Source organism: Hemitrygon akajei, chromosome 13 (genome assembly GCF_048418815.1).
Source record: "Hemitrygon akajei chromosome 13, sHemAka1.3, whole genome shotgun sequence".
Classification (NCBI taxonomy): domain Eukaryota; kingdom Metazoa; phylum Chordata; class Chondrichthyes; order Myliobatiformes; family Dasyatidae; genus Hemitrygon; species Hemitrygon akajei.
Genome location: NC_133136.1, coordinates 45,388,111 through 45,413,293, shown reverse-complemented (window position 1 = coordinate 45,413,293; position 25,183 = coordinate 45,388,111). Strand labels below are relative to the sequence as shown.

The 25,183-nt window shown below is 39.5% G+C and overlaps 1 protein-coding gene across 1 annotated transcript in view; it reads left to right on the top strand.

Moving 5' to 3' along the window:
- Positions 1-8,108: 8,108 nt before the first annotated feature.
- LOC140737832 (mannosylglucosyl-3-phosphoglycerate phosphatase-like) overlaps positions 8,109-25,183 on the top strand; it is a 67,304-nt gene continuing 50,229 nt past the window's right edge. Inside the window, exons 1-4 of the mRNA XM_073064516.1 lie at positions 8,109-8,690; positions 17,018-17,169; positions 17,460-18,043; positions 23,696-23,843. Of these exons, the coding sequence (XP_072920617.1) occupies positions 8,551-8,690; positions 17,018-17,169; positions 17,460-18,043; positions 23,696-23,843 (1,024 nt within the window). The 5' untranslated portion in view covers positions 8,109-8,550. The remainder of the gene's footprint in view (positions 8,691-17,017; positions 17,170-17,459; positions 18,044-23,695; positions 23,844-25,183) is intronic.

Below are 25,183 nucleotides of genomic sequence, written 5' to 3'. Positions count from 1 at the left end.
CTCTGACTACTCTGGATCCTTTCATATCTAATTGCCAATGAGACACCAACCATTTTGGCTTCAGCACACCTTTCTGTTCTTAAAACCTTACCTCCTCCTTTAATGGTGAGGTTTTAATTGGTGCGGAGAGAGTGGAAGAATGTGAACACATTGTCCTCCACTCTCTATGCACCAATTTCAACCAAACCATCAAACCCACAAACATAGGGCGTGCTTTTGTAGTGTGACTGATTGACCTTTACCTTGCTGAGGATAGGCAACAACTCTCATTCACCTCCTCTTACTTACCACTTGAAAAGGACCCACTCAGGACCATCAGAATATCTGACACCATCACAAACCGTACCAACTCTGAAGATCTCCCATCCACAGTCACCAACCTCTTAGTTCCCTTACTCCACACTGTTTGTTTCTATCTCCTACCCAAGATCCACAAATCTAACTGTCTGGGTAGGCCCATTGTCTCTCCCTGACCCAGCTCCACTCAAGTTGTGTTCGTGTACCTTGACTCTACTTTATTCCCCTTGTTTCAGTCCCTTCTTATCTACAGTATATCCATGACACTTCACATGCTCTTGATCTCCTCAACAACTTTCAATTCCCTAGTCCTGATCACTTGATTTTCACTATGGCCATTCAGTCTCCATACACTTCTATGTCCTACCAAAAAGGCCTTAAATCTATTTTGACAAAAGACCCAACCAGTTCCCTTTCACCACCACCGTCCTCTGGCTGGAAGAAATGGTCCTCACCCTCAAATATTTCTCCTTTGGCTCCTTCCACTTTTTCCAAACTCATGGAGTAGCCATGGACATCTGCATGGCTCCAATTCTGCCTGCCTTTTTATTGGCTGTGTGAAAGTCCATGTTCCAAGCCTTCCCTGGTATTGCTCCACAACTCTTTCTGCACTACATTGATGACTGCATTGGTGCTGCCTCATGCACCTTGCCGAGCTTGTCAATTTCATCAACTTTGCCTCCAACTTGTACCCTGCCCTTGAATTCACACAGTCCATTTCTGACACCACTCTCCCCTTTTTTTAATCTCTGTCTCGATCACTGGATACAAACTGCTTCTATAAACCCACCAATTCGCACCGCTATCTTGACCATACCTTTTTCCACCATGTCTCCTGTAAAAATAACATTCCTTTTTCTCAGTTCCTTTGTCTCTGTCACCCAGGATGAGGCTTTCCTTTCCAGAACATCAGGATCTCACCTGCATTTCCTCTATTTCCTAAACACCAGCGCTCACCCATCTTCCCGCCGCTTTGAAAGGGATAGAGTTCCTCTTATTCTCATCTACCAACCCATGAGGCTCCACATGATTCTCCACAAACTGTATCATCTTCAATGGGATTCTATCACCAAACACATTTGACCTCCTCTGCACTCTCCACCTACAGGAATCACACCCTCCATGATTCCCTTGTCCATTCGTCCCTTCCCAGTAATCTCCCTCCTGGCACTTATCCCTGCAGGTGGCGGAAATGCTACACCAACATATTCACCTCAATTCAGGGCTTCAACAGTCCTTCCAGGTGAGGCAATACTTCACATGTGAATCTGTTGGGGTTGTCTACTGTATCGGGTGCTCCCAATGCAGACTCCTCTATCTTGGGGAGACCCAACGTAGAATGGAGACCATTTTGTTGAGCACCTCAGTTCCACTCGCAAAAAGCAGAACTCCTATCCCATTGTCATTCCGACATAATCATAAAAAATTACAGCACAGAAACAGTCTCTTCAGCCCATCAAGTCCTTGCTGAACTATTTAAATTGCCTAGTCCCATTGATCTGCATTCAGACCATAGGTCTCCATACCCTACCATCCATTTACCGATCCAAACTTCTCCGAAATGTTGAAATAGGGTTTGCATGAACCACTTGAGCGAGCAGTTTTTTCCACACTCTCACAACCCTCTCAGTGAAGAAATATCCCCCCATGTTCATCTTAAACTTTTCATCTTTCACCTTTAACCCATGACCTCTCAATCTCACCCAATCTCAGTGGAAAATGTCTGCTTGCATCTACCCTTGTTTTTATCCCTCATAATTTTATACACCTCTATTAAATCTCCCATCGATCTTCTACATTCCAAGCTATTCAATCTTTCCTTGTAACTCAGGTCCTCTAGTCCTGGCAACATTCTTGTAAATTTCCTCTGTGCTCTTTCAACCTTATTTGCATCTTTCTTGTAGGTAGGTGACCAAAACTAAACCCAGTACTCTAAATTAGGTTTCACCAACTCCTTATACAACTTCTATATAATATTCCATCTCCTATAAACACTTCAATTTAAGATGGCCAATGTGCCAAAAACTTTCTTTACAACCATTCTTACCTGTGCTGGCACTTTCAATGAATTATTCCCAGACCCTTTTGTTGTACAGCACTCCACAGTGCCCTATATTCACAGTGTAAGACTTATCCTGATTGGTCTTGCCAAAGTGCAACACCCGCCACTTGTTTGCATTAAATCCACCTGCCGTTTTTCAGCCCAGTTTTCCAACTTGTCCAGATCCTGCTACAAGCTCTGATTATCTTCCTCACTGTCTACTACACTCCCAATCTTGTTTTTTTGCCACAAATTTGCTGATCCAGTTAATCACATTATCATTTTGATCATTGATATACAAGACAAACAATAATGGATCCAGCACCGATCCCTGAGGCACTCTATCAGTCACAGGCCCCCAGTCAGAGAGGCATGCAACTAAAGGCAATGTCTAATCCAATTTACTACCTGATCTTCAATGCCAAGTGACTGAACTTTCTTGACTAACCTTCCATATGGGACCTTATTAAATGCATTGCTGAAGTCCATCATCAACTTTCCTTGCCTTCATCAACTTTCCTGGTAAAGTCCTTAAAATACCATATAAGATTGGTTAGATACGATTTAACATGTAATACCTATGCCGACTATCCGTAATCAGTCCCTATCTGTCCAAATACTTACATGCAGTCCCTTAAAATACCATCCAAATGTTTCCACTACTAATGTCAAGCTCGCTGGCGGTTTTAGAGCCTTTCTCAAACAGCAGAACAACATTAGTTATCCTCCAATCCTCTGGCACATCACCTGTCATTAATTATAATTTAAATATCGCTGCATTTTCTGCACTTGACTCCCACAGGGCCCAATGTCAATCTGTGGCCTCCTCTTCTGCTAACCTGAGGCCACTCTCAGGTTAGAGGAACAACACCTCATATTCCGTCTAGGTAGCCTCTAACTTGATGGCATGAACATCGATTTCTCTAACTTTTGGTAATTTTTTTACCCTTCCCCCTTCTTCATTTCTCCCACTCTAGCATTTTACCTTTTCCTCCCCACCTGCCTATCACCTCCACCTGGTGCCCATCCTCCATCCCTCTCTATCTCATAATCCACTCTCTTTTCTTACTTCCTTCTCCTCCTCCTCCCCTACCACCTGGCCTCACCCATCACCTTCTAGTTTGTCTTCATCCCCCTTCCCCCACCTTCTTATTCTGGAATCTTCCCCTTCCTTTCCAGTCCCAATATAGTGTCTCAGTCTGAAACGTCAACTGTTTTATTCATTTCCCTAGATGCTGCCTAACCTGCTGAGTTCCTCCAGCATTTTGCATGTGTTGCTCTAGGGACTGCAAAGTTGATCACACTTATGTATCTTCAGAGATCACGAGCCAGAAATTTAAAAACTGAATCTCAATAGCATTTGAATCCCTTTTAAAGCAAATATTGGGACTCATGCAAGGGATTAAGGTTGATGTAGATAGAACAAAGAACAATGCAGGTCAGGAATAGACTGCTCTGTCCTCGATGTTGTACTGAACTAATTAAGCCACTGACACCTGTTTCCCTCTGGCCGCACATATAGCTCCATTATTTGCATATTTATGTGTCTATCTTATAGCCTTTTTAATGCCTCAGTTGTTTCTGTCTCCACCACCACACCCCTGGCAGCACGTTTGCAGAACCCACCACCTACTTTGGCCTGCACATCTCTTGTGAACCTTTTCCCTCTCACATTAAATGCATATCCTCTGGTATTAGCCATTGCAACTCTAGGGAAAAATATCAGCTGCCTACTGTATCTGTGCCTCTCATAATTTGATAAACTTAGGTCTCCCCTTGCCTCTGCTGGTACAGAGGAAACAACCCTAGTTTGTTCTGTCTCTCTTTATACCACATATAATCCAGGTAGCATCCTGGCAAACCTCTTCTGCATCTTCTCCATAGCCTTCACATCATTCAGTACTCCAGTTGTGGCCTAACCAGAGTTTTATAAAGCTGTAACATAACTTAATTACTCTTAAATTGGATGCCTCCACTAATAAAGACAAGCATTCCATACACCTTCTTTACCACCCTATCGACGTGTGGTCATTTTCAGAGATATGAACTTGGATCCATGGATTTTTCAAAGGTTATTATTCTTCATGAGTATGGAATAAGACATGCAGAAGAGATGCTCAACAGCAAGTATGGCATAGGACATGGTTATAATTCAATTTAAGTACATTCCAATAGGCTTATTATTTTCAATTCACAGCAAGAATAACAGATAAAAGTTGAACTTCACAGTAAATCACTAATTATAAATTAACTGCATCTGCTGGCACTGAATTGACAGAACTGGTGCTGGAGGAGGGGAGTTTTGATTTTACTGCTTAAATTGATTTACTGCCAATTTTACAGTGATAACAGCTATCACACATAGGTATCAAGAGCTTGATCTCCCTTCCTGCATTTCAAAATAACTTGAGCCATTTACTTCATAGACTCTCTGCCAACTCTTTGATTTTCAACTTTCTTGCTAGCCCACCTACACTAGAGGTGAATTATAATAGCCAATTAACCAAGTAACATCTTAGGGATGTGGGAGAAAACCAGAGCATCCCGGGAAAATACACACAGCCATGAAGAATATGCGAACTTGAAAAATGCAGTCTCTGAGGTTCATCTCAAACCCAGGTTCCTTAAAATTGTTATAGCCAGGAATGCCAGAGGGAATAAGCTCACACCATCTATTAAATTCTCCCAAAGGCATGTGTCTCAAGTAGCCTCTGACAACCAAGTCCAGCTCCTGGGCTTCTCATGTGTATTAGCTACTTAGCCCAGCGGAAACATTCCTGCTGATAGGTGAAGGGACAAAGAGTGTAACTGGTGCCTTAAAACCAGTAACTTTGGACAGATAAGGCTCATCAGCTGTGGTTGGCAACTTATCTAGTTGAAGGAAAACTCTGATCTCAAAACTCTGCTGCCTTGCCGCTATACTCAAGGCTTTGGAAGTAAATCGTGAGGAAAAATATGGAGCTGGAGTCCCTGTGCAATCCTACGTTGAGTTCAACTCTGACTGGCAACTTCAGCTGCTGGTGCTAAACCATAATTGGTCTCTGCCATTCCTTTGCATTCATCAGCTGCATGGAGAGAGGGAGCCTGCTACATGAGCACCAGCCTGCTCTCCATATCAAACTGCCCTGACTTGCATATCACTTAGACAGCTGGGACAAAACATCCATGGTTGAGCCTGACCATCGGAGGGCCTCATATCAAGCCTGGGTTGCTAGAACACTTTGGCAGCAGTTATGATTGCTGGACCACTATGTTACCTCAGTTGCACTACCCTCTTCAGATTGCATAAAGCGACAAATTAGCTGCAGCAACTTATGGTCATTTGAAAGCAGTGATGTCTCAATAAAACATTGCAAAAATATCTACACATTTTCATATACTTAGCTGTCAATGGTGTAATAAAGCAAAGGTCTGAAGAGAATTATTGTTTTGGACTGATGAATTTTCAGATATATAAAAGGTCATTTGACCTGAAACATTAACATTGTTCTTCTGTTCACTGACCTGCAGTGTATTTCCAGCACTTCCTGTTTTATTCCCCATCTATTTTTCCATCCTATGCCTTTGATTCCATTCTGTGTCCATTCATTGAGAACCTTTATCACTATGTTAAATTCAGCTAGGTAGAACAGACATCTGTTCTCTCATTTCTTTATTTCCATTATTTAGTTCTGCACTGTATGCAAACTATTATCTTTCTTCTTTAAATGTGTGCTGTTTTTCTCTTTTATCATTTCCCTAAGATTTCTTCCATTTGCCAAAATGCCTTGCTGTTCTACTCCCATTGAAATATATTTTGTGAAATGCCTTGCAATACATTCTAATGCCTCTTCCAAGACTTCCCATGCAAGATTTCTGCCATCTGCTGAAATGCGTTGCTGGTCTACTTCCATCAAAATATATTTTGTACAAAGTCTGGCAAAACATTCTCATGCTTCTTCTTAGGCTTGCTATGCACTTAGCTCTTCTGCACCATCATGTTCTACTCCCAGTCACCTTGCGAATTTTAACTTAGGCATAGAATTCTTCTTCATTCTCTATTCTTTGAAGTTTCTCCTTTTAAGAATTGCTCTGTGGTTTGCTGAGTTTGCTAGAATTGTTGGGTCTATAAGAATTAAGAACATTAGGAGGCCTTCGATCTGCACACAATCAATTACAGCACAGATATGTAATAAAATGGCATTGACCAATAGAAAATTAATATGTTTGATTAATAATCAATCATAGTAAAATATACTATTACTTAGTGGAACTAATGCATTAATGCTCTGCTTTCGACTCCACTGCACATCACTTCTACTGTAAATTGTCTCTGTGTAATCTTCTCATATTCTCTTTATACTATTTAGTTTGGCTCTTGCATTTTTTTTCATTCCCTTCCCTATACAATGAATTATTTTTCTCCCTGCTCTAACAAGTCCTGGTGGCTAATTGAACAGGCCGAATCCTGGCAGTCAGCCTCAATTACCATCTCTGTACCGTAGAACAGTAACATGCTGGAAGCACAGAAGAAGTAAACTTACACTATGTGGTGCATTATTAGGTAGACTCATTTGGAACCTCATCACAGGATGTAATTCAGAAGTCCAGACTATGGTAATTGGTATCAGTAAATGTTGGTATGCTTACCCAGCTACACTGTGTGGGAATATAAATACAATATACCGTAGATATTACAATGTAGAAGTGATTTAACTTTTTTCAAAACATGATTTTGACTATTTATAGTGTTGTGATCCAAACATTTTTTGAATTGATTGAAATTTTGAGAGTTCATAACAAAAAACTGCTTTTCACAAACCCACACTGCACATGATTCCAATTTCTATAACCTTATGCTTTTGCATCTTGAGTATTTTTATGCTGAACCACAGCCCTTCAGAACTTGTGGCCTGTACAGCTTTATAGAAACATTTCAATCAAACTATTGATTTCACTTGAGAGAAGTGTTTCATAAAGAAGTGAACACCAGAAACATTATTGAGAATACAATAAATGACTTGTCAATATATCAAAACAGAGCTTGAGTTTTATAAGTAAAATAATGTAACAGAAAACTTGAATGAAAATCTTACACGAGTGGAACCTGAAAGATTTTGTTACAGTTTGTGCTTCACTTGGATGGTAGTATAGTGGTTAGCACTGCTCTACAGTACCAGCGACTCAGGTACAATTCCCACCGCTGCTTGTAAGGAGTTTGTACGTTCTCCCCATGACTGTGTGAGTTTCCTCCTGTGCTCCAGTTACCTCCCAGAGTCTGATTAACCTACCATCGGTAGCTTAATTAGGCATTGTGAATTGTCCTGTAGTTAGGACAAGGTTAAATTGGGATATTGCTGGCCGGCTGGGCTGGAAACACAGCAAGGGCCTATTCAGAGCTGTATCTCAATAAATGAATTAATAAACCCAATCCATAACCGCCTTCCATTTTTTCCCCACTTCATAGATAGCACGATAGAGTTTATGGCACACAACCTAGTGCTTATAGGTTGATTTTCACAACATTTTGATTTAGGGGCCCACACTGCCCCTTCCTTCTCTTTCTGACAAAATCTCATCCGAATTCACGCCGCAGCAGCTTCGCCCCCCGGGTCACGCGACCGTATTTCTCCGGAGCGAGCGGGCGGGCGGGCGGTCAGTGACCGTGAGTCATAATGGGCCTGTCGCCCGGGGCGGGGCGGCACGTGGCAGCAGCTTCGCCCCCCCGGGTCACGCGACCGTATTTCTCCGGAGCGAGCGAGCGGGCGGTCAGTGACCATGAGTCATAATGGGCCTGTCGCCCGGGGCGGGGCGGCACGTGGCAGCAGCTTCGCCCCCCCGGGTCACGCGACCGTATTTCTCCGGAGCGAGCGAGCGGGCGGTCAGTGACCGTGAGTCATAATGGGCCTGTCGCCCGGGGCGGGGCGGCACGTGGCAGCAGCTTCGCCCCCCCGGGTCACGCGACCGTATTTCTCCGGAGCGAGCGGGCGGGCGGTCAGTGACCGTGAGTCATAATGGGCCTGTCGCCCGGGGCGGGGCGGCACGTGGCAGCAGCTTCGCCCCCCCCCCGGGTCACGCGACCGTATTTCTCCGGAGCGAGCGAGCGGGCGGTCAGTGACCATGAGTCATAATGGGCCTGTCGCCCGGGGCGGCACGTGGCAGCAGCGCGAGCTCGACGTTACCATAACTACCGCACGACGGTTACTGGCGACCCTGCTGCGGGCGTTGGAAAGATGGCGGCGGAGACGACGAGTGTGCTCGACCCGTCCTGTGAAACATCTGCCCCAGTTGTTCCCATTTTGACCATCCTCCACTTTAATGATGTCTATGAAATCCAGCCGCGTGCGGAGGAACCCGTGGGGGGCGCGTCCAGGTTACGATCATTCTTTTTACGCATTTACTTGGTGTAAGGTGTTTGTTAATAAACCACGAGGAACTTGCTGTGTTAGTTTTTCGTGGCTGTGTGAATTGACAGAGAGAGAGAGAAATAAGTTTGTTTTGTGCAGTTAAATACGAAATGAGTATGATTTCTAAGGAAGATGACAAGATTGCAAAAACCATATCATGCGTATATCAAAACATATGGCGAAACATGTTGTTTGTGTTAATAAGCAGCTCACCCAAGAATGTGCGGGGTGGGGGGGGGGTGCAATCCGCAAGAATCTCTCCATATTCCGGCACCAACATAGGTTCTACAGCTTTCTGACCAAAGATTACATATATTTAAAAGTGACAAAACATCTGGGTGATGCATTCGGGGTGGAGATTTGCTTTGAGCATTGTGGTAAGGATAGAGTGGTATAGTTATTAACATTGAAACAGCTATCTAGGTACCTGGACTGTTGATCCAGCGATGTGTTCAACCCACCATGACTCGTGAATATAAATAAATATTAAGCAAATGAACTAACTTCGGAATTCAATACAATAAATTGTATCACCAAGAAGATTACTTTAATTGAACTCATCAGGTTCACTACAAAGTTCGACCATGTTTTACCAGTCCCTTAATAGTTGGAAATTATAATAGAGGGCAGTTGGCAATGAATAATAAACACAGTGGATTCCCGTTAATTGGGACAGATTATGGCCCAATTAAGTGGCTGCCCAATTAACCAAAATTTCATGGAAATTATTAAAAAGGTAGAAAAAAGACAATACCATTTAACTGAGTAATAAATTATGTACTTAAATGAAAAACAAAAAAGTAGAATTGTAACTACTACAGTACTATAAAATTGCATTTGTTCCTAATAGTTATTGATGAAGGAATTAATCCAGTGTATATGTTCTTTAAATTGACTGTAAATGGAATAAAATCAGCACAGACACCTACCATAGATAATGGACTGCCTTTGGTACAATTCTTCTGATCATTACATCCTCCAAATCTTCATTTTCATTGTAACATTCAGTGTTGCTGAGATACCACCTAGGATGCACTGCGATGCTTAATCAGTGATGTAACCTGTGGTCATTGGCAGTTTTAGGTCTTTCAACATCAGACACCTTTGATCAGATGACCTAGCCAGGATTGATCAGGCCCCGGCTTGTGTCCCTGCAGCATTGGTTCACAGGTAACTCCTCTTGATCCATACCATCTGGAGGCACGCTTGTCAGCCTCCGTGATGATCCTGATTGTTCTGTTGTTTGCCAAGGAGAGATTAGGTTCTGTAGAATGAGCAGCCAACAAAAACCTTTACACCTCATTTCTATAGGCTTGCAACATTGCTCGCCACCATTGTCTCTGGCACTGCTCTACAAGCTCCTGGTATTTGGATTCCTTGAACTCGATTGCCTCCTTAATTCAGTCTTCCCAAAGCACTGTCAGTTCTACCATGACCAAGATGATTGTCAATACCTTCAAATTCTTTGTAGTCCCTAACTTGTTGAAGTAGTGAAATCGTTTTATTTTCATTCCTGGCATCTCCAAGCGTCAATGCTTGAAAATACAATGGGCAAAACAGTTTTGAATTGTCTTACTGCTTGTGTCTCACCAACTATCAGTGAAAAAATCACTGCTTTTTGAACACAAACACATGAAACTGATGATATTTTAAAACTGCTTGCTCTATGTATGGTGTAGTGTCAACATGCAAGTGCACACGGCTGACTCTAGTTAGAAACTGTTCGGCAAGTCTCCTGCCCAATTAAGTGGCACAGTGCCCCAATTAAACAAAGGGAACCCCAGCTATATTCTTGATTAGTTTTTGTTCTTTAAGGGTTGACCCAAATAAGCATCCGTCCTGATTTACTGATGGCTTGATTAACCGGAATCCACTGTATAAAGGTACAGTGAACATTCAATCTTTACCCTTGACAGGTGAAGTGAATTGGAAATATACACTTGAAAAAGGAAATGTTTCAGGCTAATTAATGAACACATGGGAAAATATAAAACTTAAGTGTAGTACAGGTCCTGTGGCCCACAATGTTGTGCTGACTCCAACCTCCTCTAAGATTCATCTAAACCATCCCTCCCACAAAGCCCTTCATTTTTTTTCTTGCATCCATGTGCCTATCTGTGAGTCTCTTAATGGTCCTAATGTATTTGCTTCTGCCAGCACTCTGGCAGCTCATTTCATGCATCTTCCACTCTAAGAAAACCTCCTTTTGACATCACCCTGTATGTTGTTCCAAATCCTTTAAAGTTATGTTCCCTCATGTTAACAATTTTCTTCCTGGGAAATGTCTCTGGCAGTCCACTTGATCTATGCCTCTTATTATCTTGTACAAACGTTTGTATATCCCTCTCATTCTCCTTTGTTGCAATGAGAAAAGCTCTAGCTGGTTCAACCCTTCCTCTTAAAACATGCTCTCTAATTCAGGCAGCATCCTGGTAAATCTCTGCACCTTCGCTAAAACTTCTACATACTTCCTGATAAGGTGACCAAACTGAACACAGTGCTCCAAGTATTGTCTAACTAAAGTTTTATAGAACAGCAACATTGTCTTGTGGCTTTTGAACTCATTTCCACGAACTAATGAAGGCCAACTCCCATCCACCCTATCAACTTGCGTGTCAACTTTGAAGAATATGACCATGGACCCCAAGATCCCCCTGTTCCTCCACACTGTGCTTTGCCTTCTGACTTGGCCTTCCAAAGTGAATCACTTCACACTTTTCTGGATTGAACTCCATCTACCACTTCTCAGACGAGCTCCTATCAGTGTTCCATTGTAGACTGCAACAACTTTATGCACTATCCACAACACCACTAACCTTCGTGTTATCTGCATACTTAATAACTACTTCCTCCTCCGGGTTAATTATAGCTTTCTGAAAAAGCAAGGATCCCAGAACAGATCTCTGTAGAACAACATTGGTCACTAGCCACCAGGCATAATATGCTCTCTGCCTTTGTGGGCAAGCCATTTATAAAGCCATGCAGCCAAGTTTCCCTCCATTCCATGCTTCCTGACTTTCTGAATGAACCTGTACTGTGGAATCTTGTCAAATGCCTTAGTAAAATCCCCAACCACTGCTCTGCCTTTAATTTGTTCCGTCACTTCCTCAAAAAATTCAATCAGGCTCATGAGACATGACCTGCCCCTTACAAAGACATGTTGACTATCATAAATCTTGTCTCTAAGAATCCTCTCCAATAGTTTGCCTGCCTCTAACATAAGACTCACTGGTCTACAATTACTATGGTTATCCCTACTACCTTTCTTGTACAAAGGCATACCATTTACCACACCCCCAGTGAGGATGCTAAAATCATTGTAAAAGGTGCAGCAATCTCTTCCCTGGCTTCCTGTAGTAACCTGGTTATATCCTGTCTGGCTGGGGATGGGGGAGGTGGGCTTATCTATCTTAATGTTTTTCAAAAGTTCTAGCACACTCTCTTCCTTAACATCCACATGTTTAAGTATATCAGCCTGTTCTACACTGACCTCACAATCATCAAGTTCCCTCTCACTATTGAACATTGAAGTAAAGAGTTCATTAAGGACCTCCCCTACCTCCTCCAACTTAAGGCACATGCTTTCTCTTCTATCCCTGAACAGTCCTATCCTCACTCTAGTCATCCTTCTGTTCTTTACATATGTGTAGAACACCTTGGGTTTTCCTTAATCCTACTCAGCAAGGCATTTCCATATCCCCTTTTAGCTCTCCCAAGTCCGTTCTTAAGCTCCTTCTTGCTACTTCGTAATTCTCTAGACTAGAGCCTTGATGGTCCTTGTTTCCTAAATCCCAAGTATGCTTCTTTCTTCCTCTTGACTACATGTTCCACATCTCTTGGCATCCATCTCTTCACCCTACCACCCTTTCCCAGCCTCAGTGGGACAAACATATCCAGAATCCCATGAATGTGCACTCTCAACAGCCTTCACATTTCTGTTGTGCATTTCACTAAGTCTATCCATTCCCAATTTATGCTGCTAAATCCGTGCCTAAAAGCATTATAATTTGTCCTCCCCCAATTAATACTTTTCCATAATGTCTGCTCCTATTCTTTTCCAAGGCCATGGTAAATGTCATGTTCATTGCCTAGTACCAGATACAGTATAGCTTCTCCTCTATTTGGCATTTCTACAGATTATTTCAGATATTCTTCATGGACACATTTGTCAAATTCTGCCTCATCTAAAACTTGCACGAGAAAATGCTGATCAATATTAGGGACGTTGAAGTCATCCATGACAACAACCCTATTACTTTTGCATCTTTCCAAAATCTGTCTGCCGACCTCTTCCTCAGTGACCCTGTTGCTATTGGGGGTTGGGGTATTCTATATCCTCATAGTCCCTCTGTATGCTGCAGTTACCTTTACACCAACTGCCTTATCTTCTAAACCATATATGTCAAACTCAAGGCCCGCGGTGGAATTATCTTTGGCCCGCAAGATAATATCTAATTACTATTAAAGCTGGCCCCAGTAATAGAAGCGCCTATGGCGTATGATATGGCTAATGCTGAGTTTATTCAGGTACCAGGTTTTCAGTGTTTATTCGGCAGTCTTGCTCGGCAGTCTTCTTCATAAGAAACGGAATTTGTAAAGTGAAACACTTTGTAGTTATAGCAGAGACTGAGACACATGAGAGCAGGCTGAAAAAATGGAGGCAACGAAAGCTGCGTTCGCACGCGTCCGACTGATCCGGCCCGCATGAAGCTGCATTTTGCTCAATCCGGCCCGTGACCTAAAATGAGTTTGACACCCCTGTAAACTATTGCTCTGCTTCCCACCCCACTGGCAAATTAGTTTAAACCCTTCCCATCAGCACCAGCAAATATCTATCAATGTTTTAATACCCAGCATTCCTTCTAGCAGTTCCACTTCAGGAAAATTTTCTATAGTTATGTTTCATAGTGTTTATCATGTTCTGTATAGTCTTTAATATTTTTCTTCCAGTTGCCCCCAAACACCCTACTTGGATATCAGTTTCCACTCAAACCACATCGCAATCATTTGTTCTAATTGCTTCCACAATTTGTGAACTTTCCCCATTATAGAATCCTGTGGTGCACAACTCAAGGACCTCAAATATAATATCAACAATAAAATTACTTGGTTTGTCAGAAACCCTGTCAGGTTCACCACAATATTTGATCATGTTTTCCTGGTCTCTTAATTACTTGTCTCGTACCAATATTGGTGGCAAATTTGAGCCTCCAGAAGTATGATACATCCTCTTATTGCTATCTTACAGTAAAACAATTAACATTGGACTTATATTTTGTGTGCCACTCCCTGTTTTTCCATTCCATGGCATAATTCCTGACATCTAATATTTAGAAACCTGTTCCCAGTGATATATTCTGTCAGGAATAACCCCAAGTTTTGATACACTCAGTATTCGTAGTACTTTCCATAATGTTTTAATTTATTTTAATATTTTAACTTACATAAGCAGCAAAAATCATTGACCCCCTCAGCCTGTAGGTTGATCATATATTATGCTCACTTCTTGATTTCCATTTCCTACCTATAATTTCCTATATGCCCATCAAAAGTCCATTCATCATTCCAAACAGTTCCAACTTTCTGCATAAGGGAATTTTGGTTTTAAATGGAGAAGATAATCTTTTGACATAAACCTACTCAGCTCCCATTCATCTTGATTTTTATTGTTTAAATTGCATCTTTTAGCTGCTAAGATCCAAACAAAATCAGCTGGTCAGGTTTCCCACAGAAATGATTGAGTTAGGAAAGTAGCACAAGAGAATTAACATTTTTAACTTTATCTTAGCACCACAGAAGCCACACAATTTGAGATTGAAAATATTTTCAGACTGAATTGTTGCTCTGAATTCAGAAGATTTTAAAAGTGTATTTGTTTCAGATATGCTTTAAATATAATATTCATAATTTCACTAAAGTTTATTTAACTGATTTAGACATAATTGTTCAACCTTTCCAAGCCTTATAAATCTTGAAAATCTATGATATATTGAACTATCTCTTAATGTTGAAAAATACACAGCTTCATTTGTTCTGGTCATTAGTATTTATTTTTTATTCATTCATAGGATGAATCACTGATCCAGTCACTGGCAAGGGCAATATTTATTGTCTATTTCTAATTGCCATTGAGAAAGCGGTGGTGAGCTGTCTTCTTAAACCCAATGATTTTGTTGAAGCTACTCTCACAATAGTTTTATGTTGGAGGTTCTAAGAATTTAACCCAGTGAAGATAAACTTTCAGGAGGTGATTTGAAGAAAAGCTTTCAGGAAATGATTTTCTCATTCATTTGTTTTATTGTTCTGCTATATATTAGTAACAATGGGTTTGGTAAGTGCCAAAGAAATCTTACAGGTTTGCTGCAAATGCATTTTTGGATAATACAGACTACAGCCATCATAAGCTACTGGTAGAGAAAGTGGCTTTTAGGGTAGTAGTTGGAGTAATTACATGGAATTAATTTGTCCTGAATTAGATTAGATTCAATTTTATTTTCATTGTGCTGAGTACAGATACAAAGCCAATAAAATGCAGTTAGCATCTTATGAGAAATGCAAAGAATAGTGTTATTTACAAAATAACTGCGAATAAAAAGTGTTACAGCATACAAATATAAAAGTACTGAGACAGTACAATATGGGTGCAGTACTGTTTAGCGCTGTGATGTGAGGTTCAGCAGGGTCACAGCCTCAGGGAAGAAGCTCTTCCTGTGCCTGCTGGTGCGGGAGTGGAGGCTCCTGTAGCGCCTACCAGATGGGAGGAGAGTAAAAAGTCCATGTTTAGGGTGAGATGCATCCTTAATAATGCTTTTCACCCTGCCCAGGGAGCGTTTATGGTAGATGTTCTCAACGGTGAGCAATTGGGTGCCAATAATTCACTGGGCGGTTTTCACCACACGCTAGAGTGCTTTGCAGTCCGATATGGGACAATTGCCATACCACACTGAGATGCAGTTGGTGAGTGTGCTCTCAATGGTACAGTGGTAAAAGTCCATCAGTATCCTGGAACAGAGGTGAGCTTTCTTGATGCTCTGCAGGAAATAAAGACACTGTTGCGCTTTTTTGATCAGGATGGAGGAGTTCAGATGTCAAGTTTTTGGAGATTCAATCATCTAGATAAATGAAGAATATTTTACCAATAGATTTGGAGTGTCAGGAAATGATTTTGTTATTTGATCTTACCAAATCTATTAGACACAGTGCTTATGCTTGTAGTCCAGTTAGGCTTCTGATTAATGATAACATCTAAGATGTTAATAATAGAGTATCTGGCACCAACATTGTTCCAGAGAGATGGTTAAATACTTGGATAAATCTAGTTTTGGAGTATGGTCCTAAATACTACTTGAAATAAAAACAAAATTGCTCTAATAGTGCAACAGGTTAAGCAACATCATTGGAAAGAGACCTTTCATCAGAACTAGGAAGGAGAAAACAAGTTAATTTTAATTTTAAGAAGGCAGGGAGGAGAATGGATATGGCAAAGGGAATATCTTTGATATGCTGATTCTGGGTTTGCAGTGAATGATCTATAAATGGAATGATCATTTTAATTATTTAACAGGACCAGTTAAAGAAACAGAATATGTGAAATGGCTGATCCATTCAATGCAAAGGTTTGTCAGTTGAGAAGCAGCACTTGCTCTTTTCAGGAATACAGGGTGTGAAAGCAGAAGTGCTGAAAATAAATGAGATACAATCAAATGCCTGCTAATGATGGAAGAGGGATAGCTATAGTTCAGGCAGAAGAAAGACATCTCCAAGTTTCTTTTATGTAGAAAGTCTCATTATCAGAGTGGATATGACAAAGATGGAAAAACTAGGAGAATAGAATTGAGTACCTGCAGGAGGCAGCTTGACGGGAACTAGATTTAAGATAGCTGTAGGAGTCTGTAATGCACATTTGTCACTACCCTACCCCTTCATGGGAGACAGAAATATCCAGAAGAGGAAAGGAAGGAGAGAGTCAGGTACATAACTAATTCCATTGGCCTCATAATCTCTTTTACAGTTATTCCCAAAACACCTTATCAGAAAAATAAGGTCTCACATTATCAGAAAAATACCCCTATTCTCTCTGTAAGTTAAAACAAACTTGTTTTCTTTCTTTCCTAGATCTGACAAAGGATGTTTTGATCTAAACCACTAACTTTTTTCCTAGATGCTGCATGGCTTGCTTAGTGTGTGCATCTTTCTGTTTTTCTTTCACATTACCAGTATTTTTCTGATTTTCACAAATAATATTTGGTTTTTCTGGATCTTATTTATTCTATGAATTCATCATTTTTTACAGGTTTGCTACAGCATTAAAACAATTTAAAGCACTAAATCCCCTGATACTTTTTAGTGGTGACTGCTTAAATCCTTCCCTCTTAAGTACAACTACAAAAGGACGACACATGATACCAATTCTTAATGCTTTTGGAATACAGTGTGCAGTATTTGGTGAGTAATTTTAAATATCATAAGTTGACATGAGTTATCTGACTTGATTTTTGTATTTCATTCCTATGTTATATTTTTCTAATTGAAATTAGCTTCAGCAGAATAGATAAATCTAATGGCTAGCCACGACTTTTTATTTGCTTTAGATATACAGTAGTTTCCTGCATAGTTATTAATATTTCAGTTTTAGGCTGTTTTTCTTTTTGATAGCTAAAATTTCGTGACATTAGACTATGGCTACAATCAGAATTGGATCAGTACATTTTGTTTACTGGACATTTGTTTTACAGGAAATCATGAATTTGATTTTGGAGTTGACCTATTGGAAGAAATAATATCAGATATGAATTTCCCTTGGTTGCTCAGCAATGTGTATGACTTATTTACTTCTGAACCACTAGGACATGGTATAGGAAGCAAGTTATTGGAATGGAATGGTGTAAAAATCGGTTTGATGGGATTGGTGGAAGAAGAATGGATTGATACTTTACCAACTATTGATAGGACAAATGTGAACTTTATTGATTACGTCATTGTTGCTAACCAACTTTCTCAAGATCTTCGAACCAAAGGTGCACAACTTCTGATTGCCTTGACACACATGAAATGGAATAATGATATTAGACTTGCAAGGAACACTGATGGGTTGGACCTGATTCTAGGAGGCCATGATCATGATTATGGCATCAAAGTAATTAATGGAACTCTAATCATCAAAAGTGGATCAGATTTTAGAAACCTAACCAAAATTGACATTACAAGAGCTTTTGAGAATAACTATAAGTACACCACACAAAAGATAGACATTACAGAAGATTTAGAGGAAGACGCTTTTGTGAGGAACATTGTCCAAGGATTTACTTCTAATTTGGAGGTATGTTGGCTATAGTTTAATGAATTTATTGATGCATTTTCATTCTATAAATTTGTGTCAGCAGTTGGTTTGGTGGAACATACTTCTTTGATTGATGCCCTGTATAATTTTCTTGATGTTCAATTATCAGATAAATGTTAATTGGTAAAACAAGATATTCTTGTTCAAAACACATGTATTATAACCTGAATTTACCTGGGAAAGTTAAGAATACTATTGCTGAAAGAAAAGTATTTTGTAATTATGTCAATATAAATTACAATGTGAAGAAAATGTTTGTATTTATCAATCCTCATTATCTGATTGGGCCACGGATTTTATGCAAGTAACAAAAAATAGTGGATGTTATTGATACCCTTTTCTCTATACCCAGTGCATCTCCAAGTAATGATAAATATGACCTATCATTCTAAAATTATTAATATGCATAAGTAAATACCAGAATCATAATCAGGTTTGCTTTAACTTTGACACATGTTGTGGAATTTGTTGTTTAGTGGCAGTAACAGAATTTACAATCAATCAATCAACCAGTAAATAAATAAATAGTGTTAAAGAAGTACAGCGAGGTAGTGTTCATGAGTTCATGGACTGTTCAGAAGACTGGTGGCAGAGGGGAAGAAACTTTCAGAATGGGTCTTCAGGCTCCTGTATGTTGTCCCTGATGGCAGTAATGAAAAGAAGGTGTATGCCAGATGGTGAGGGTCCTTAACAATGGATGTCACTTTCTTCAGTCCCACACTTTGGAGCTTCCATATCAGGTAGTGATGTAACCAGTCTGAATGCTCTCCATGCTATGTCTGTAGAAACTTGCTACAGTCTCAATCTCCTAATGAAGTATAGCCACTAGCATGCCTTCTTTGTGATTACATCTATTTGTTGGGGCCAGGATAGATCTTCTGAGATGTTGACGCCCAGGAAATTGAAGCTGTTCACCTTTTTCACTGCTGACCCCTCTGAGAACTGTTCTTAACATCACTTCCTAATGTCCACAATCAATTCATGAGTGCAAGATTCTTGTTGTGATACCATTCCAGCAGCTGATCTATCTTGGTCTTTTAAAATAGTAAAATACTGTTGTGGTTGAAGAGCCTCGGTTCTACATTATCTATATAAATGTTGTGATCTGTTTCAGACTTGTATTAAGTGGGATCCTATTGTGCAACATTGCAGTTGTTATTTTAATAAAGCAAGATTTTACACAGCTGTGTTTGATTTCAAAAACAATTGCTGTTTGTAAATATCAATACCTGGTTCTTGTTTGTACACCTCTGTATATATTTCATTTGTTGTAGGGCTGACATCATCAGCATGCAGATAATGAATGGCAAGTCATCAGTCATGATGCAAGGTTTCGACACAAAATGTCAAAAGGATTCTTTCCTCCCATAGATGCTGCTTGACCTGCTGAATTTCCCCGACAGTTTGTTGCTCAAGATTTTAGCATCTGGAGTATTTTAAGCTTTCAAAGTGCTAATGATAATGATTGGAAAAGAGTGTTTCATTACTCCAGTAAAACTGGAGGCAATCAAAGAAACAAAAGGACTTCCAATGTTATTTTAGCTACTGGGCTTGTGGAGTCTGTACTTTGTACAATAGGGACAATGCTGTTAAGATAAGGAAAGTTGCTTTCCTACTTTTCTGCAGTCCAGAACTGCTAGGTCAAGGCCAAAGATGATAGAGGAAACAGAGAGGCTCCCTGAGTGTGTGGATTGAAGGCCAAACGAAGAAATGTTTTAAGACAGGTTTTTTTTTATAACAATTAAAGAAAAAACATTTGCAATCTACAAAGATGAAAAAGTCTGAGAACCCAGGTGATGTGGCTCCTTTTAATTCTAGCAGTGGCTGTTTCACAGAATTTAAGAACTGTTTTGACATGCACCGTGTCAACTATGGATGAAGACACTGCAAAAATGTAGTTTTGGTTAATCTCTTATTATTTGTTTGTAGCAACAAAATATACTGTACCTATAAAAATGCCATTATTAAAATCCTGCAGAGAAGATAACTTAATTCTGTAAGTCCAAAATTTTTCAGCTGTGAACCCCCTTTTCACATTGAAAATTATTTTTATAATGCAATTTTCAATTATGTGAGATTTCTTAGGAATGTGATTCTTGCTTTAGAGCAGAACAGACAACTATCTTCAGAATCTTTTTGTGTTGCTTCAATTCTTGCTTTAAGTCTTCAGTACAACTCAATGCAGCAATACCCTCCTCTTTTCCTCTCTTGAATGCACTGCCTCCTGTACTAACATAGTTTGCCAAAATATGTTTAATTTCTGTATTGTTAAAGTTGTTGTGATTAATTGAAAAGCTTGTGGTGCAATCCTGGCTGTGATCAGATATCTCAAAACAAAATAGAAAACACCTTGAGCTTTTTTTTATGGGACAATTGATCTATTTGTGCACAAAATGAACAGGTGTTAATAAAGCTTAACTAATAGTAGGATTGCTAAAGAAGCAATGCACTAGACTTTATTCAATTCAGTGGGCCAGTGTTAAAACATTCTTGCAATAAACTTAATTATTTTGATGAAATTTTGTTCCCCAAGGATGATTTTTGGCTCTTGAAGCTTTATGGAGCAAATGAATCTTACAAGAGATTGCAACGTTTCATTGATAAGGTTTTTTAATTTAAAATTCCCTGTAAGGGAATATGATAATTTGAAGTACTTACATTAAAAGTTATATTGTTTCCATCATAATATTTTGTTCATTGTTCAGGCCCCCAATAGACTTTGGTAAACCTTGATGTTTTCACATATTGTTTTTTTAAAAAAATTTTTAAAATTAGTTTTTCTATACATTTTACAAATTAAAAACCCCAAATCCCAATGAGGAGCATTAATACAGTGCAAAATTAAGCATACAATGACAATATGCTACAAAGGAAGAGAATTTGACAAAAAAGCACCTAAATTGAAGACAAGTAAACTTAGTATCCTCCCCAAGCCCCACAACACAAGAAAAAACAACAACTCCAGACCAACCACAACATAATATAGAGAGTATAAATCAGGACAATCAAACTCCCAGACTGTGAATACACTTAGCAACAGAGGATAATAATGCCTACTACCAGAAAAAAAAGGGAGCTGAAAGCAAGGGACCGAAAAAAAAAACCCTAGTCAAGAGGAAGGTTATGAAAGTACTCGATAAAAGGTTTTAACCTTATGGAACTTTAGATCCGAATTAAGAACTGAATAATGAATTTTTTTGAGGTCCAAGCAGGCCATAATGTCGTTAAGCCATTGCGCATGAGTGGGCGGGGCAACATCTCTCCATCTAAGGAGGATCAAGCGTCTAGCCAGGAAAGAGGCAAAGGATAATATTCGGCATTTGGTTGTCCCAAAAACCGAACAAAGCAATTAAGGGGTTTGGTTCTAGGTGCTGATTCAGAATACACGATAACGTAGTGAAGACATCTTTCCAAAATCTCTCCAAGCTAGGACAGAACCAGTACATATGGATGAGAGAGGCCACGCCCCTCTTGCATTTATCACAGAGCGGACTAATGTTAGGGTAGAATCGAGATAGTTTAGATTTAGACATATGGGCTCTATGAACAATCTTAAACTGTAAAAGGCAATGGCGAGCACAAAGAGGTTGAGTTAACCGATTTGAGAATTGAGTCCCAGCTCTCATCGGATAGGGAGGTATTTAAATCCTGCTCCCAGGCCATTTTAATTTTATCCACAGGAGCCCGTCGTAAGGCTGCTAATTTATCTCGAATAATTGATATTAAACCTTTACCTAGTGGATTAATGGAAAGAAATAAGTCCATAGCATTTTTCGCAGGCATTTCAGGAAAGTTAGGAATTAAAGGAGCAATAAAGTGTCTAATTTGAAGATATCTAAAAAAATGAGCATTGGGCAGATTGAACTTAACAGAGAGCTGCTGAAAAGAAGCGAAGCGATTATCAATGAAAAGATCTTCAAAATGTCTAATGCCCTTCCTATACCAAACATGGAATGCTGAATCGTACGTAGTAGGTAAAAAAAGGTGATTATGTGCGACAGGGCTGGAAACGGAAAAACCGTGGAAACCATAGAGATTAGAAAAAAGGTGAAGAAAAGAGAAAAAAAATATAAAAAAAGAAAAAATAAATCAGCAATTAAACTGTGAACCAACAAACAGGGAGGCCTTCACTAAAGACTTCAAACCTCCAAAACAAGTTAGAGTCAGTTGTAGAACTCTATAGATAAAGTTATACAAGAATAAAATAGATTACACAAGTACTATTTAAACGTCCATAGGGAAACATTAAGCACAGAATGTCTATTTAAAAAAGACACACCAAATCCAGGGAGAGATTGTCAACAGCCCTTAGAGTTTCAATGAATAATGTTTGAGTGATTCAAGTGAAGTCTGAGTCCAGAAAAGGTAATTTTACTACGAGAAGTACTTATCCACCATTTTAGGAGGTCCGATCGGGTTCCGAAGATGACTGGATAGCCGGAAGACTTGCCACAAATGCTTCAGCTTCCTTCACTGACTTAAACCACTTATATTTTCCAGTATTAAGCTTGATTCGTAGATCAGTAGGAGTGCGAAGAGAGGGTTTAAAACCATGATCAAAAAGCACTTTCATTGCGCCTTTAAACTCAGCGCGCATCTTTAAGGTCTGGGGTGCAAAATCTTCCACAAAGCGAATGATTGTATTTTGGAAAGAAAAAGTACCTCTGCGACGTGCCTCCAATCAGACTGTGTTTTACCTGGTATTGATGAAAGCACAAAATTACCGGTCGCGGGCGGGAGCCCAGAATTCCGGAGGGAACGTAGACCCTGTGTGCCCTTTGGAGCTCAGGCGGGTTCGGAAGCAAATCTTTCCCGAATATCTCACAGAGAAACTCGGCGAAAAACTTCATGGTTGATCCCTGTTCGGTGGCCTCTGGCAACCCAAGAATTCGGAGATTGCAGCGTCTGCTGCGATTTTCGAGATCCACCATTTTGGAAAGGAGTTTGTTACATTTTTCCTCTAAATTGGAACAGAGAGTCTCCAAGTATCGAACATGACTTTCTAAATCTTCAGAAGTCAAATCGATGCGAGATAAGTGTTCAGCATGTTTGTCCACTCTATCGTTGATCCGATCCAGTTTGGCTTCCAACTGTTTGAAAGCGGTTCTAAATTCCTTTAAAATATCGTCTTGGAGTTGTTCGAGCGCAGCTAGAGTCTCAGCCGAGAGAGCCGGAGCTTCCTTTCTCCTGGATTTAGAACTCTTGCTAGACATTGTAAGGTAGATGTGTTCACAGGCAAGTAAAAGAAACCGAAAAAGTTCCTAACTAAGGTTTAAAAAATGCAGACATTTAGTGCAAAGATAGCGACAATAACGGAACAAAAGTTCGGAGCAGCTAAGCAATTGCCATCTTACCGGAAGTCCCCGTTTTCACATATTGTTAATTCTCTTAAGGAGCGTTTTGTTACTTATGATAATTTAGTAATAGAAATCTTCTGATTCGTTTTGATCACTCAGCTTAAGGGCATGTGAAACAATTATTTTTGTTAATTTTCAGTTATTAGAATAAATGATATAATCAGAATGAACTGAGATATAGTTTAATGTAATTGCCAGTTGATGATTTTTACTGGATACTAACCATAGCCACAGAAATTTATTTTTTACATATCTATTTTTCTAATCTATGCAGCACCTGTTGGGAGAAGTGCTGTGTCAGATAGAGGTAGAACTGGATGGCCGTTTCACCACAGTAAGAAAATCAGAGAGCAGTCTCGGGAATCTTGTTACCAATGCTATGCTTGAAGCCACACATGCTGATGTGGCATTGCTTAATTCAGGTATATTTTCCTCAATAAATCTTTGTTTTTAATAACTTAGTTTCTTCTAAACACCTAACCAGGTCCAATCAGGACTTTAGGTTGGATTAAAGTGTTGAGATCAACGAGCAGTTCTGATCCTTGCTACCTGGCCACTCTGCAGAATGTAAAACTGTTTGATCTTAGAGGAGGTGTATAGGGAGTGTTGTCTTTAAAAATTTTAAAGTAAAACAATGACACGTGTCTTTTATGGTTTTCTGAGAGACTAGAAGATGGTCATAAAGAACCTTTGTACAGTTCTGAATTATAATATATACCCAACTTTTGCTTATCATTAGATATCTTGAATTAATCATCTCAACTATTCAGCTGCTGGCTGTCTTGGATCATCACAATTCTTGGAACTAGGGTACTTATGCAAAGTTATGCTTTATTTAGGTATGGTGGGAATCAACAATGTAATTAGTCTCAGTGGTATTTCAACAGGCACTAACGATAAAATAATGTTTGTAATCTACCCTGAAATGAAATTATAGTAATACCAAATTGTAAGGCTTCCCTCAATAGCACAATGAGTAATTGCACTGTATGATTAAATATCGATCTATTAAAAAAATGGCAGGGTCATTTTCTGCTTTGAGGTAGGCAAGTAGATTGGCGTTGCTTTTGGCTTTGGTATGTTATCCACTCCTAATTACAAACCAGTGACTTTTACGAAGGTTTAATTACTGTTGTTAAATAAGTGCGGCATTATTTGCAAATTATTCTGCTTGCATGGTTACATATCATGCTTGTGTAGGGAAAAATCTGAAGAAAGGGCATGGAATTTCTTGGAAATTTAAGAGTGATTTTGGAAATAATTAACAAAATGTCATTGTCTATATGGTGGAATGGGGAAGGGGAAACATTTGGAAAATAGATTTTAATGTATAGGATGCATGCTGAATGTATTACTGACAGAACATATGGCACGTCCTGTTACTTTTGAACTTTAATTTATGGAGCAGGAGGCTTTATGATCTCTGCTTTAGTGGGAAGAGAGTTGTAGTTTTATTAATAGTACAGATTGTTGCAAAATTAGAATAATAACAGTTCTTGTTCTTGTGTGTTACCATAGATGACACCCCACTTATCATGCGTAGCATTTTCAAGCTTTGCCATGTAGTGTGTAGGAACTAATGCTATGTCAACATCAAAACTGCAAATTTAAAAATTATCTGTATTCAATGTAGATATTTGTTTCATATGGCAAATCTGAACTCACTCATTTAATCTGAGTTTTTAGATCTTTAATCTAGAAAGATGGGATTCAGTCATCATGGCATCTGTGATTCAGTAATTCTGGATCTTTTAAAAATATG